Raw genomic sequence first — 16,363 nt, 5'->3', positions numbered from 1 at the left:
GTACATATTGGTTTCAAATTGGAATATTCAGTCATAAATATACTTTTTAACTCATTGAAATATCATCTATTGTTTGTAAAATATTAAATAGAAATTAGAGAAAAGATTAGTATGAACATTTTTGCAGAGCATTTGCTGAATAAAGAAATACGTATTAAAATACAAATGACCAATGAAAGGCCAGTATGCATTTTACCATTGGTCTTTTGCCAGGCACTAAAGCTGCTTCTTTGCAAATTCAAATGTTGAGTAAGTTTTGTCTTTCTTTCCTGTATACAATGTATACTTTATTTTACTTAAAAAGCAAGATGAATTATTTATCAACCTAACCTCCAAACAAAAAGTTAAACTTTATTTGAGACAGTAGGAGTGATACTAACATTTTTCATTTTATCTGAATTAATAAAATAAAACAAAGAGTTATAATTTGTTTTTTTTTTGGGCAAAAATTACTAAAACTATAAGATTGTATTATTAAAGTTCTGGTATAAAACAGAATTCTATTTGTAGTACACCACTTAGAAAGTCCAATAATAACATAGAGCTAGGTATGTTCCAAAGAAAAGCAAGCTAACTATTGCAGACAACCAACCATTTGTTTTAAAGTCTAAAATCTTATACACTAAACTGTGTAAATTAGTGATGTGTGCATGTTTTCCCTACACATACTCCAATTCCCAATATCACACATCTGACATATCATTGTAGCAAGGGGTCTGACTTTTAATGAATTTTTATATGATTTAAAGAATTTTAAAGTATACATTTATCTTATTAAAACTTTTAACCTTGCATGACTTCTACTAAGAAAGATATAAGAAAATTGAAAGTACTAAAGAGGTTAATTTGAGTTCACATGCATAAATTGGAGTAACAAGAAACAATTTTGAACCCCACGAGACACAAATTAGCATACAAGCTCACTAACAATGTTTTTGTAGATGCATATTCATTTTTATTCATTTTTTTCAAATTTTTTTTTATGATGTTTGTGTAATTATCTAGACATGCTAAACCGATTTTTCTATAAATGTGTGCTAATTTTTTTATGTAAAAAAGTAGTACCTTAAATTTTTTCAAGATAATACAAATATTTGAATTCTAGAATAAAGTCATTGTATATTGTATACAATATACATGCAATTAAAAATATTTAGATCTTTGCTCAACAACAAGATAATTCAAAAATATGAAAAGAATTTAATTAGGTAATTAATAATTTTTGTTTTATTTTTACGTAAAAAAAAATCTTCTTTGTGATAACTGATTGATCAGATAATTTAAACCAAAAAGTTTCCCATTTGAATATTTAAGTATGATTTTTTAGTATTTTCCTCTGTAGCTGCATTAGTTGTTGATATGATTGCCATTACTGAATAAAAATTGTCCATTTAAAGAATTTTTTTTTTCAGAACCTTTGTCCTAATCCCTACACATACATGGAAATACCAGGTATTAAACATCCTATACCTCCTTAACCCAAATATCAGATGCACAAGTCGTTTATTTTGGTGTCTAGAAACGAATAAACATTACAGATACACATTACATACATTCAGAGGTAGATAGATAGATAAATATAAACATTACGCCTCAGCAACATAAATGAATATTTCAAATTTCTATATTTATTATAAACATTTCACTAGGAAAATGATATAATTTTACAAATATTTATGTCATGCATTTATGTTAACATGTTGCAAAAGATGACTATTTAAGGCCTGGACTATAGGTGCACTATTTTCAAGGTGCAAGTTTTTTTAGTGAATGTAACAAAACGAATTTGCTTTGGAGAGCTTTAATCATCCTGTTCTATTATTCAAATCAATTCCTTAGAAGCCAGAAGTGTATTGTTTATGTCTATAAGATCAGGGCTTACTAGAATCACGTTGGAAGATTTTTTAAAACTTTAAAATACCTTTAGAAAGAAAGACATTGTAGGTTTTTCTGAATATTGAATTACTCACTTTAAAATTTACAAGAAACAGAACAAGGATGAAAACATGCATACAAAAACAATATATCAAATAACATTTGGACATAGTGAGTTAAAGAATTGGTAGATAATCTAATCATGGAAGAGTGAATGCTTGTTTTTGTGTCTTTCTTTACCGAAGGATCTCGCTTAACGCTGAACCGATAGGGTTCTACTTTACAGTCCATTCTCTCATAGGTCCTGGGAAGGTTGCATCTATTTTGGGGGATGGTACCACCAACCTCGCAAGAAAAATAGCCCCTAGAAAAAATACCTCCCAAAAAACTTGTTTGTAAAACTAATATTTAAAGCAAAGTGGATCGACTCCCCCCCCCCCCCCCTTCAAGAGCCAATAGAGGCCTCTAGGGGCGTAACCGCTAGTAACTAATATATCAACTAGATCACTTTTCCCTTGTAACTTAGGACGGAGTTTTGAATTATGAAGTAGTTTTGCTGCAAAAAAGAGTGAAAACTGATTGACAAGTATAAACAATCAAATTACCAGGGATTGGAACAAGTTATGTTAAACAAATAGCAGGGTGAAGTTTACTTTCATGTGTCCTATAGACAATCAACCCTTTATTTATAAATCTTTATCATCTACTAGTTGCCTCACACCCAGCCTCTATGAGAGATAGAGAGAGATCCCTGTAAGATGTCAGGAAAACAGCCTAAAACCATAACAAGACAGTTATAGAGCTTCCCCAAAAAGTACAACCAGTTCGTACCAGCATGTTTAAAGATCTTTAGCTTCAGACAAAAGATACTACTAAATATATAATAGGATGATTATAAATGGTACCTGTCTATATGCCAAAGCATAACATACACAATAAATAAAATAAAAATATAAACTTACATTTTTCCTCCAGAAAATTTTGAAGGGTGGAGGCGAAGCCTCTACATGGCATTCAAAGTATACATCCTCATTCTCCTAAATTAAAACATGTTCATTAAAATCTCTAAAACAGTTTCATAAAAAATATGAGATACAGAGAGATGGATAGACAGAATATAATTTTTTTTTAGATAAGTAGATATAAAGATAGATAGATATAAAGATAGATAGATAGAAAGATAGAAAGATAGACAGATAGATATATAGATAGATAGATTAATAGAAGAAAATATAGATAGCACGATAGATAGATAGAAAGATTGAGAGATAGAAAGATAGAAAGATAGATAGAAAGATACATAGATAGATAAATAGATATATAGATAGAAAGATACTTGATTGATAGACAGATGGAGAAAAGAAACGTGACAGACTGACAGACAAACCGACAAACAAGTTAATGCAAGAAATTTCAAGTATAAACAAATCTACCTTCCAGTGTGTAAACATACTTTTCTTAAAATACATGAAACAAGGACATTTCTATACTTTTCATGAACTGCTTGATGTTGACCATTGTAAAACTGGTAAAAGTTTAAAGAAAGATTATATTTAAGGTGAATTAAATCATTTATTTTTGGCGATTTCATAAGTTTTTAAATGAAAGTAAATATTAGCATAGGGGAGTCTCTAATCCTGAGGAGCCTATACTTTCGGGGCCTAACCATGAAGTGTTACCCAGTACCCCATATAAACTAACCCTACCTGACTTAAAGTATTGAACTACTTTGTGTAAAAGCTTTAATTTTAATTTAGTTAAAAGTCCTAATATGTTTACTTATCATTGGACTGAAGAACACACTTATGACATAATAGCTGCGGATTTAAAATAAATAAATCTGCTTTAATTTTCTAAAATGCTATAACATAGTAACAAATTAACACATGTTCCTTAAGCTATAAAAATTGGAAATAATTTTAATGAATATAATAGATTTGAAATCTGCATAAAATTTTAAGGATTTTTTATTCCAATTTTTATAGCTTAATGTTCCTAAACCTAAATTATATTATTTGTAAAAGCAGCCGCAGCATTTAGTGTCAGTTCTTAACACGTGCAACCGCTATTGCAAAAAAAAAAAAACAGCAGCTGATAACAGTTGCCGACATAGCTGTATAGTTGCTAGTTAATAAACAATTCTCTATAAACCTATAATACCTTATTAAAAAGGAAGCCATACATTACCAATGCCCACTGATAGGGCAATATATATTTTAATTTACCGATGATAAAATATATACTGGCCTTTCATTTGTATTGTATGACGTTATTTGAATTAGGCATTATAAGCTGTTTCGGATATAGTCCATTTCGTGGCAACGCACATTTTCTTCGTATTTTTTATAGAAACTTTTCTCCTATTTCTAGCCCTTGCGGGGGGGTCTAACCCTGCAGACCAATTGCCTAACCCTGTGGGGCAATCACCTAACCCAATATAACCTAACTTAACCTAAAAACACATGTTATTCTGTGTATGTAGGTCTTCTTTTAGAGTTTTTATATTCCAAAAAGTTTTGAATTTATCCTAAATCTAACTTTTAGAGGCAGTATTTAGGAGGTTATTTGTATTTTTAAAACTTACGTACATTCTCAGACTATAAGGTATCAGTCATCATAAATTCATATGTGTATAGAATCACATGAATGTAATAAAATCTAAATAATAAGCTAAATCTTACAATTTTCTTATCTTAGATAAATAATAAACAAGGATATTTATGTTCAGAGGTAGCGTATTAAAACAGGGATCTAAAGGAATAGGACAATGGCTAATAATGTGATGTACATCACCGATGATGATACACAAAATTACCCCTTTCGTAGATTACGATTAGTGGTTTAAACATTTGAACACTCAACTAATTTGACCAACCAATTAAAATTCAATAAAAGTCCCCAAGGTTGTAAGACCAACAAATAAACAAAACGTCATTTGAAACTTTGGGGACTAGTGTAATAAATAGCCCAATATCCCCTCCCTCCTTGGTAGTAATACTATTGGATATTATGTCAGTAAAATATTTCAAAATTGCACAAAATCTATAGATTAGACTATAACTACATATCGAATTACAACCTGCAATATCAATTATAGAGTAGCTACGCTACGCTACGCTATAACATATAAGACAAACAAACATACATACACTAATCTTTTAATTTTCATCAAATTTGAGTTAATCCATTGTTATTATTCGAAAACTACATCATGTCACTGAACAGGGATAAATATGGCTTCGAATCCGATTAATATCCGCTGGATTAGATCCGGTTCTCAGCTATACAAATCATGTATAGCAAGCAGCGTATTATAGACTATTTTCCACAGTTTAATATAAATCTTTTTAATATGTAATATTAAAAAGATTTAATCAACATAATGAAAAATAATTAATTCAATTTGATAATTTTACTAGCATCTCTTAATTATTTTATTTGAAAATATCAAGTATCTTTTTCTGAATTTTCAATAATATAATATTGAAAGGTCAAATTGAATCCTCCCATTAAATCCAAATTATTCCAACTTTTATTCTCTAATAGCTTCATTGGAAACAAAAAAAAAATTCTTTTTAATTTAATTCATATAAAATAAATTTTTCTCAACTATGTGTACTTTTTAATTTTAACAAAGTAAAACATTAGGTATGTTCTAATTATATTAAAATCATTTTTTTATTCTTTGATTAATCTGAGATGGAATAAGAGTATTTTTGGTGAGCTTATAATTCTATGATAAGAAAGAGTTCAGTTCTTAACTCTAAATATGTTTAAAATAACAACAAAAATGTTTAACTCCTTATAAACAATTAAATGTTTAAAAATCAAGTAATACCTATATTTATCCCTGTATTAAAATAAATATATGTAAAGTGTATATAAACAATGTTTACATAAAGCTGCTTCTAAAACTAATACTTTCTTTAGTATCACAGTAGAAAATCACTTTTGCCAAATCATATTCCTATTGTGATACTGATAAAACAAATCATTTTAGAAATCTACGATTACTTAAACATTAAACATTGCTTAGCTTTTTCAACGAGAAGTTTATAAAATGTAGTAATTTAAATATAAATAAGAAGGGAATAATATAGAGTTTTAATATAACATTAAATATCCTTTAGCTTATAAAAAAATAATATTTCTCTATCCTATACTTCTATTTGAAAGTTTTATCTTAAAAATATTATGTTCTGTTTGAAATACTAGCGGCTACGCCCCCTAGAAGCCTCTAGGGGCACTTAAGGGGGAAAATTCGACCTCATCCCAGTTTAAATAGGAGTTTCAAAAGAGTAAAAAAATATTTTTGTAGGGGGGGGGGGGAGCAGAGGGGGTGAAGACACCCTCCCCAAAAATAGTTTAAAACCTTCCCAGGACCTATAAGAAGCTTCACTGTAAAGGAGAACAATATCGGTTCAGCGGTTAGCGAGATCCTTCGGGACAGACAAAAAAAGCTTACTACTTTATATAATAGGATTTGTTACAATATAGGAACATAAGTTTCATCAATCTCTTATTGAATTACAGATAAGAGCTACTTATGACTTATCTGTATAGGCTACTTGAACTACTTTTTAGAAGCGCAACCACTCTATTTCAATATTAGTCAGTCTTGTAGCCTTTTTATTTTTTTATTTCGATGATGTTACTTAATTCTAACTGTTTAATCAACTACTTATATACTCAACAAAAAGATTTATTTCTTGGGTTAATAATTAAAGTTAAAAAATAGGGAGATTTCAAAGAATTAATAAATGTATATTCACGGGGTTGGTTGGGACCCTGTACCGACTTTTAATTGGGTCTCTGAATATTAGCCAATAACGTCGGAAATATTAACACAGCAAAGGACAGAAAACAACTTGCTAGCAGATGAAAAAGATCCCCACCACTGGAAAGGAACCAAGTAGTTGTCTGGGTTATACATCTATTATACTTATATGTACATTTATTGGATTTATTAATCTATTTTTTTGAGCAGCAAAGTAACTCTTTTAAAGTCTGTCCAATTGTTTCAATTTTGTATTATTCAAATGTATTTAAAGTTTATGAATTTACAAAATCCAATTTCTTTTTGAAATATTATGTCCTTGTTTTTTCAATTCTAAACAAAGAAATAATATTGTCAAAATAAAATATATAAACTTATGTCTTAAAAACGTAAAAACATGTGATTAGAAAAATTTTTTGTATGCTATTGCTATTGTCAACTTTTAGATCTCATGAATAACATCCAAGAGAGAGAGAGAGAGAGAGAGATAGAGAGAGAGAGAGAGAGAGAGAGAGAGAGAGAGAGAGAGAGAGAGAGAGAGAGAGAGAGAGAGAGAGAGAGAGAGAGAGAGAGAGAGAGAGAGAGAGAGAGAGAGAGAGAGAGAGAGAGAGAGGAGACAACGGGCTGTTGATAAACTAATCTCTAAAGTTTTATAATACCGTTTTCTTATTCGTTGGATCAACAACTTTGGGGACTACTATTGAATTTTAATTGGTTGGTTATTTAAGTTGAGTGTCCAAACGTTTCAACCACTAATAGTAATCTACAAGGCGGTAATGTTGTGTATCATCAATGGGGATGTACATCCAACTAAATTATTAAGTCCTTCTTTGGTACCTTAGGGGGCAGGTAGGTTCCCCTTTTTCCATATAATCGTCCTGATAGCTTTTTCTTTGAGGATTAATATTCCCATCAACATTTATCTATTTCTTTAGAGTGTTGTAATTATTGAGAGAAAGCAAGGATTATGGATAAATTTAACAATCATTGTCCCCTCCCTCCAATTCTCTGTCTTCTTAAAGAACGTAGAACATGCCATTAGAATAAATGTACTGAATATAATAAGGGCATTCCTACAAAACCAGTTAAATAAACTATTTCTTGCTCAGCTTAATATAATTTTTTAGCATTACTATACTCTATAAATAAGTTCTATTCATATGTCCGTCTGAAATATGATAATTTCAATCCTAATAATTGATTTTAGAAATAATTATTTTGTCCTAGAAGATTTTTTCTTCTTACAGAATAAATTTCCAGAATGGCTTCGAAACCGATTTTATCCGCTGGATTAGAACTGATTCTCAGCCATACTATAAAATTATGTAAAGCATCATAATATAGACAATTTTCTACGAATATTAAAATACAAACTCATAAGATTAATATCAGTTTTGATAGCTTCTCAAGTTCTCAAACAAAACTAGTTCTAGTCTTATAATTTTTCATTTTAATATCTGCGGAAAGCTGTCTTTAATACGACGAGATAAAATATTTAAGCTACTTACGTTTGCTACTTACTGACAAAATTGTCCTTTTTTTCAATGCAATATAACACCTAAAAATTGATTTTATTCTAAAATTAAAAAGAACCTAGTAATAGCGCCTAACTTTTTATCTTTATGACGTAACAAAAATCCATCTCTTTTTTAAGGGTTTCCATTCCCACCTCCCCTCTCATCCTTCGATTATTGTTACGTCACAAAGATAAAAAGTTAGACACTATTACTAGGGTTATTCTCTTGGGGCACACTCTAAGGAAAGGGCATGGTGATTTAACCTATCAAGCCTTGACTTGGGACCCCTTCACAGGAAAAAGGAAACCAGGTAGACCAAAAACAACCTGGAGGAGGGAATTCCTTGAAGAACTGAGTAAAAAGAATTTTTCATCTTTCAGTGAAGCCTCTACTGAGGCCCAATTCAAAGATAAATGGAGAACCATTGTGCGTGGCCTATGCTCTGGAAAGAAGAGATAAATGGCGATGATGATGACTAGGGTTATTCTAAATGCTAAGAAAATCAGGCATAAAGCTGGAAAAAATGTATAAACTCCAATATAAAATGGTAGAGAAATTACCCTAATGGTTAGCGGGGTAAAATACATAAAAGGTCGGGTTGAACAAGAGACTTTTTAGATTAGATGATTTCTAAATAGAAATAATTTTGTACATATACATTTTAGCAATGTTACATCTATAAGTAAAATAAACAAATAACATTTTTGAAGTATAATATCAACTAGCAAAACTTTATACATTTTCTAGAAAATTGTTAGTCATAAAAAGTTTTTATTTTGAGTTTTAAAGAGAAAACGGGGGAGGATGAACCGTGAAGATACCCTCCTCTAAATAGTTAAAAACCTTCCATGGGCTTTTAAGAAGCTTCACTGTAAAGGAGAACCATATCGGTGCAGCGGTTAGTGAGATCCTTTGCTATAAACAAAAAAGCTAACTACTTCATATAATTGGATAGCTGCAAAACTAAATAGGACATTACAGTTATCACCGTTAAAATAACTATCTATTATCAATATATCTATTGGAAAAGAAAGAGAGAAATAAGAGGTTTATATAAATGTGAAAAAGTTTTAGGAAAAGTATGAAGTTTTTTTTGCATGTAAAATTAAAATCATAAAAGAGTAAGTAAAGAGATATATAGAATGAGATAAAGATATATACAAAGAGAGAGAGCGAGAGCAGGGATTTAAAGGGATAAGACAAAGGCCTATAAATTGGTGTATATTCCCAATGAGAGAGAGAGAGAGAGAGAGAGAGAGAGAGAGAGAGAGAGAGAGAGAGAGAGAGAGAGAGAGAGAGAGAGAGAGAGAGAGAGAGAGAAAGATTTTAAAATCCTACCTTAATATTATTAGGATCCAGAGACCGTCCATAATTAATGCTCAGTCTTGGAGTGTCTAAAATAATTTGAAAATTAGTAAAGATCTTATTTTGCTTGATATTTACGTTCTAATTATATTACATATTCATTATAAAGAAAACAAATGATAAATGACCAGTATACATTTTAATTTACCAATAATGGGCCATTATGGCGTCATTTTTTATAAGCACTATAACAATCTTCCTTGAAATAACAACAGTAAAAAAAACAAGGATGACAACATCCATAAAAGCGAAGCACTGAAACGGTAGGACAAACGGACTTTAACACTTGTATAGTGTCAGAACTTAATAATCAGAATATAAATGTATAAGAGTCAAAGCAAAATTGTAAGTAAATTTGTTGAAAAACTGCTTGATACAGGATAATGTTTATGGACATACTTACATTTTTACATAGGTTGAAAAACATAATAACTTTAAAATATTACATTTTTATGACTTGATTATATGACTTATTATACTTTGTTGTCCCAGGAATCAGTATACCAAAATTCAGATCAATCGAATGATAACATCACATAAAAATTTGTTGTTAAAAAAGTAAAAAAAATTAACATGTTTAAAATTGACGTACGAACATTTTGGTAATGATTATAGAGTTGCTACGCTTTCTAAATCGTACCTAACTACTAAAGGAATCACCATGCAAAGTTTGAAATCGATAGGACAATTCTAACATGCCTAAATTAACGAAAAAAGCTATCCGTTACATTAAAAATACTTACAGTGAACTTTCAGGCTCCAGGCAGTTTCGACAGTAGATCCAGGTAATGTGTCCAGACCAGCCTTGCACCTCAGCATTTGTCCAGTGTGGTCAGGCAGAGGCGTGTACAGGATTGTGCTTGTTGTTACACTTCCATCAGGGCTTGTCTACAAACAAAGTTTTGAATGAAATCCTATTATATAAAGGTGTAAGGATTTTTTTTGTCTGAAGCTTAAGATTTCAGTAACAGTTAAACTAATTAACTTTTTACACTTTGTGGAAGCATTATATATGAACTTGAAAGGTTTTAGGCTATATTATTTTACATTTATTACAGAGCCTTTAGATGCTAAAGGCGCAATCACGAGTGGATACACATATAGTAAACAGCCAATCAGAAAGATTTACATACTTTTCAGCGTATGGTGATAAACATCAATATAGTTTAAGCCAACGAAACAGCGTAAAGTGCCTCAAATAATGACAGTATACAATAATATGACCAAAGATAGGCCAGTATACATGGCACCAATGGTCCATTACAATACAGCTACTTCAAAACTGCCAATCAATGAAATGCATTCTTGATAATAGTTTGTTGTTATAATATCACAATGTGTGTGGTCTAGACGTATAAAAAAAATACATTAAACAATTAAAAAACTACTCCTATAAAGCAGTACTTTGTTTTGCAACATATCTAAAGTACTTTAACTATACAAATGCACTTTTGAAGCTATTAAATAAATTAATATTCAAATTGTTTATAAAATGAATTAAGAAAGTAACATTTCTCTTGAATTTTGATGAAAATGATGAAAAGACAAAATTTGAAGATGAAAATGTCATTCGCTGTCATCAAAGATATGGCTGGGGGAGTATTCTACAATTATTTATACTTGCGGCTGCGCCCCCAAGAGTCCTCTAGGGGTATGAAAAGGGGGGGGGGGTCTGATTTTATAGCCCCCCATTTTTTTTAGTTTTAAAAAGAAAAACTAATTTTTTGGGAAGGCGGGGAAGGGTGTTTTTAGATTTTCTCTAGGAGGGTGGTGGTACCCTCTCCCAAAATAGTTTTAAACCTTCCTAGGACCTATTAGAAGCTACCCCGTGAAGGAGAATCATATCGATTCTGCGTCTAGCGAAATCCTTTCATACACACAGACTAAAGAGATCCTGTTACTGTATCATAAGGATAACTTATGATTATCCGTTCATAAACTAAAACTGATAAATTTTCTTGGTTATTGGCGGAAATTAGAAAATTAATGCTTATTTTATCACATGATGCTTATTGCACATTTTAACAGAGAGGGAGGAGACATAGGGTTGTTTATTACACTCGTCCCCAAAATTTATAATAACGTATTCATTTTGATTTTTATTGAATTTTGATTGGTTGGTATATTATGTCCAAAAGTTTTATTCACTAATTGTAATCTCCAGAAAGAGTAGTTTTGTTTATCATTATTGGGAATATCACTTTATCGGCCATTGTCTTAATATATTAAAACATACTATTTCATTATTGTTATCCTTCTTATTTTCTAGAATTGTGCCCCCAAAATAGTTGAAAACCAACCAAGTGTGATTTCATATATTTTCCAAGGTTCTCAGTCAATTTGCAAAAACAGTTAATTTATCTATATATTTATCTTCTTGTAGTCAATTACATTAAAGAGTGTCGCTAGTTGACATGCAGTAAAACTTTGAACTACATATAATACAATTTTTTATAACGGGCGTGCTAAAATGTTGAACTTGAAGGTGTTATAGAGTCTATTAAAAATGTCGTCATACAATACAAATGACCAATGATAGGCCAATACTCAGACTAAATTACCACTGGTAGGCCAGTATACATTTAAATTAAAATTTTTATATGTACTTTAAAAAGCTTGACTGAACTTACCGTATTATTATAGACCATGGAATCCAAATTTGTATCTCCTCTGAACCAATGAATGGTAGGTGCAGGACGGCTTCCTTGTGCAATACAACTTACCCTAAAATTTATCAGAATTAGAGTTGCTAGAATTGTTCTATTGATTTCAAACAATCGCGCAAGAGTGAAATACGTTTATATTAGTTCATTTGTATTCTGTAAAATCTTTAACTATGTTAGAAAATTTGATTACAAATAAAGTCGAAATAAGCACTCAAAGGAAATGGAAAAATAGAAATAGCTTGGAAACTGATTATTATCTGCTGGATTAGGACCGGTTCTTAGGCATACTGAAAAATTATGTATAGTAATACAAAAATATTCCATGAATATCAAAATAAAATCATAAAATCAATTATAGTTTTGTTAGCCCCGCCTTCGGCCCCTCATGGCAAACAAATTTCATTATAATTTTCATTTTGATATCCGCGGAAAGCTGTCTATGTTTCGATGCAATAAGTAACTATTATTGTTTTGGATGACAGTATAGCTTCGCTGGAATTAATGTTGTCATTCTTGTTTTAAAAAACAAGAACAAAATATTGCACAGTAAGATTGATACCATACCTGTATTGTACCCCAGCACTCAGAGTAGGTTTGAGTCCCTCAATTGTCACATATTCAGGGCCATCTAAAAAAATAATATATATAAATTTTAAAAATTGTAAGTTTCTGTGAAGTAAAAATTGTCGCAAATATAGGTATTAAATGATTAAGATGGCTTTTGCAGAGAGGGAGGGGGGAGGGAACTGTAAATTATAAAAGGTAACCAACGATTTATAAACATATCTCATTTCTACAGAAGGGGTAATTATGTTTATTGTAATCAGGGTGTGTATATAATTTTATCAATTTTCTTCTGTTATTATATCTCCTTGTTTATTATACATAAAATATTTACATTTTATAATATGTTAGTCTCGATATTTATTAGTTTTGACATCTTATTTTGCAAAGAAAGTTTTTTTTTATTAATTATGTTGATTCTATAAGTAAAGAAAAGTAAAATTGCAACTTGAATTATAAAATTAGTGTACAAGAATAATACCATAAAAATAGCAAAGCTAAATTATAAAATGCATTTTAATCTTTAATGCATAACCAGAACGAAATAAAAGTCTTAAGTTAAGAGTGTACCTTTCTTACTGACGGACGTACAGACGCATAAAGTGTAGTAGAAGAGCAGATGCGCTCCTAAAACCGCCGTTGACAGTTTGCACAAGTTGTCAAAATTGTTTCACACAAAAAAGTTAGGAACATGGATTGATATTACACGATTTGAATTAATTAAAATCTCAGATATTTCCCTAAAACTGCATAGACGATCACAGAAACCCCCTTACTTTTAAAATTAAAGATAAGAAATAAGATTATATTAAGTACTAGGTAACCCCGCTGGGTTCGGGCACCGCAGGGTTAGGCATAGGAAAATCAAACTATTTATTTTTTAAAATTAGATGGGTAGATTTAGGGCCCAATAGGCCCTTTTAGGGAAAGCACTTTCAACAGCTAATAACCACAAGTTAAAAACTGAAAATAAAGTATTAAACATCGCTGTGCTATTATCAGTACAAAATTAATGTCATATTAGGAAGATTGGGGTTTCTAACAGTAATATTTTGCTTTTAAAACAACAAAAACATTGCATGATTTAAATGGATCAAAATTACTGAATATCCAGCCCTGTTACTGAACAAAAAAAAACCTCGAAAACAATTCAATTAAGTAATTGTAACATTCCTGTACTTATTTAGTTTTTAGTTTAGAAGCGTAACTACTCTTAAAACAGTGTATGATAAATTGATGCATTTCCCCAATAATGATACACAAAATTACCCCTTCTGTAGATTACAATTATTGATTGAAACATAAGGGGACTCATCTTATTGAACCAATCAAAATTCAGAAAAAGTTGTTATTAGTTAACCACGAATAAGAAAACGTTATTATAAAACTTTGGGGACAAGCGGAATAGGCAGCCTAATGTCCCCTACATCCCTTCGTATCTACTTTTTCATATAATTGCTTAGTTAGTTATAATAAATGTAAGCACACCTCAAATTACAATAAAAAAAAATCACCCCTTCTGCAAATTTTTTTTTGTGGAAACTTGCAATGTGCAAACATTTCATCCAATAATTTTAAGCCACAAAAGGGTTAATTTATTTCAACACATTCAATTTAACGTCCATTGTCTTATCCCTTAAGATCCTTGTAATATTGAGAATGAGATACCATGGCTTAACTCATGTTTTTTTTTAATTACAGTAATTGTTCGCTAAAACGTCAATATCTCATGCTTGTTAATATGTCCTAGAAAATTATTGTGTAATAAATGGCAATATGTATTTTTAATTATAGACATTCGACATGTAACTTTTTACATATTTACTTGGATTGGGATATTTCATCATAAAAATAAATTCATTACCGCTAACTTTTCTGCTAGTCAACTATTGAATTATGTTCTTATTTTACTAGCGGCTACGCCCCTAGAGGTTCTAGATTAGATTATAAAAGAAAAAGTTAACTCTTTTTTTGGGGGGAGGAATTTTTTTTCTAGGGGCGATTTTTCTTAGGATGGTGGTGGTACCCTCCCCCAGAATAGTTATACACCTTCCCGTGTCCTATGAGAAGCTACCCTGTTAAGAAGAACCCGATCGGTTTAGCGGTTAGCGAGATCCTTCGGTACAAACACACAGACAAACATCCTGTTACTTTAGCATAAGGATATAAAATTTTCTTTAAGTTCTTTAAAGGCTGACATATTATCGATTATACACACTTAATTTGACATAAAAACGATACCATTTTTACAAGGTTTAGTATACATTTTTAGGCCAAATTCTAAATATATAAAATGTTTGGTCTCAATAATGACTATTTTTTGATAATATTTTTTATAAATATATGTAAAATATCATTATCTATGATCATATTTGTTTGCTATCTAATGATGATGACTAAAATCAAAAGAAATCTTTATGTCTTAAAAAGTTAGAATAATGTATTTTCACTTTAAACAAGGATGACAACATCCATAAAAGCGAAGCACTGAAACGGTAGGACAAACGGACATTAACACTTGTATAGTATCTGAACTGAAAAATCGGAACATAAATGTATAAATGTCGAATCAAAATTGTAGGTAAATTTGTTGAAAAACTGCTTAAAAACAGGATAATGTTTATGGACATACTTACATTTTTTGACTTGATTATAGAGTTGCTTCGCTTATAATATTGTTCCTTGTTGTCCCAGGAATCAATATACCAACAAGGATGACAACATCCATAAAAGCGAAGCACTGAAACGGTAGGACAAACGGACATTAACACTTGTATAGTATCTGAACTGAATAATCAGAATTTAAAAGTATAAGAGCCAAAGCAAAATTGTAAGTAAATTTGTTGAAAAGCTGCTTGAAGCAGGATAATGTTTATGGACATACTTAAATTTTTTGACTTGATTATAGAGTTGCTTCGCTTATAATATTGTTCTTTGTTGTCCCAGGAATCAATATACCAAAAATCAGATCAAACGGATAATTAGAACACTTGAAAATTTGTTGTTAAAAAAGGAGAAAAATCAACATGTTTAAAATGGACGTACGGACATTCTGGTAATGATTATAGAGTTGCTACGCTTTCTAAAACGTACCCAACTACTACAGGAATCATCATGCAAAGTTTGAAATCGATAGGACAATTCTAACATGCCTAAATTAACGAACAAAAGCTATCTATCTCGGACGGACGTACGGACGGACGGACGGACGGACCGACCCTAATTATAGAAAAGCTTCGCTTTTAAAAATCAGATCAAACGGATAATTAAAACACTTGAAAATTTGTTGTTAAAAAAGTACAAAAATCAACATGTTTAAAATGGACGTACGGACATTGTGGTAATGATTATAGAGTTGCTACGCTTTCTAAATCGTACCCAACTACTACAGGAATCATCATGCAAAGTTTGAAATCGATAGGACAATTCTAACATGCCTAAATTAACGAATAAAAGCTATCTATCTCGGACGGACGTACGGACGGACGGACGGACGGACGGACGGACGGACGTACGGACGGACGGACGGACGGACCGACCCTAATTATAGAAAAGCTTCGCTTTTAAAAAAAGATTAAATCATTAAAATACAAAAAAAT

At 30.7% G+C, this 16,363-nt stretch overlaps 1 protein-coding gene across 1 annotated transcript in view; it reads right to left on the bottom strand.

Annotated features, from left to right (window-relative positions):
- LOC145331199 (synaptogenesis protein syg-2-like) overlaps positions 1–16,363 on the bottom strand; it is a 136,182-nt gene that overhangs the window by 1,731 nt on the left and 118,088 nt on the right. The window contains exons 10-14 of the mRNA XM_080175818.1: positions 12,765–12,828; positions 12,165–12,258; positions 10,278–10,422; positions 9,508–9,563; positions 2,838–2,912 (exon numbers count right to left, since the gene is read on the bottom strand). Of these exons, the coding sequence (XP_080031944.1) occupies positions 2,838–2,912; positions 9,508–9,563; positions 10,278–10,422; positions 12,165–12,258; positions 12,765–12,828 (434 nt within the window). The remainder of the gene's footprint in view (positions 1–2,837; positions 2,913–9,507; positions 9,564–10,277; positions 10,423–12,164; positions 12,259–12,764; positions 12,829–16,363) is intronic.

This window comes from Acartia tonsa, chromosome 11, assembly GCF_053477335.1.
Source record: "Acartia tonsa isolate MP-2025a chromosome 11, ASM5347733v1, whole genome shotgun sequence".
In the NCBI taxonomy this organism is placed as follows: domain Eukaryota; kingdom Metazoa; phylum Arthropoda; class Copepoda; order Calanoida; family Acartiidae; genus Acartia; species Acartia tonsa.
This window is presented reverse-complemented; position numbering and strand designations above follow the sequence as displayed.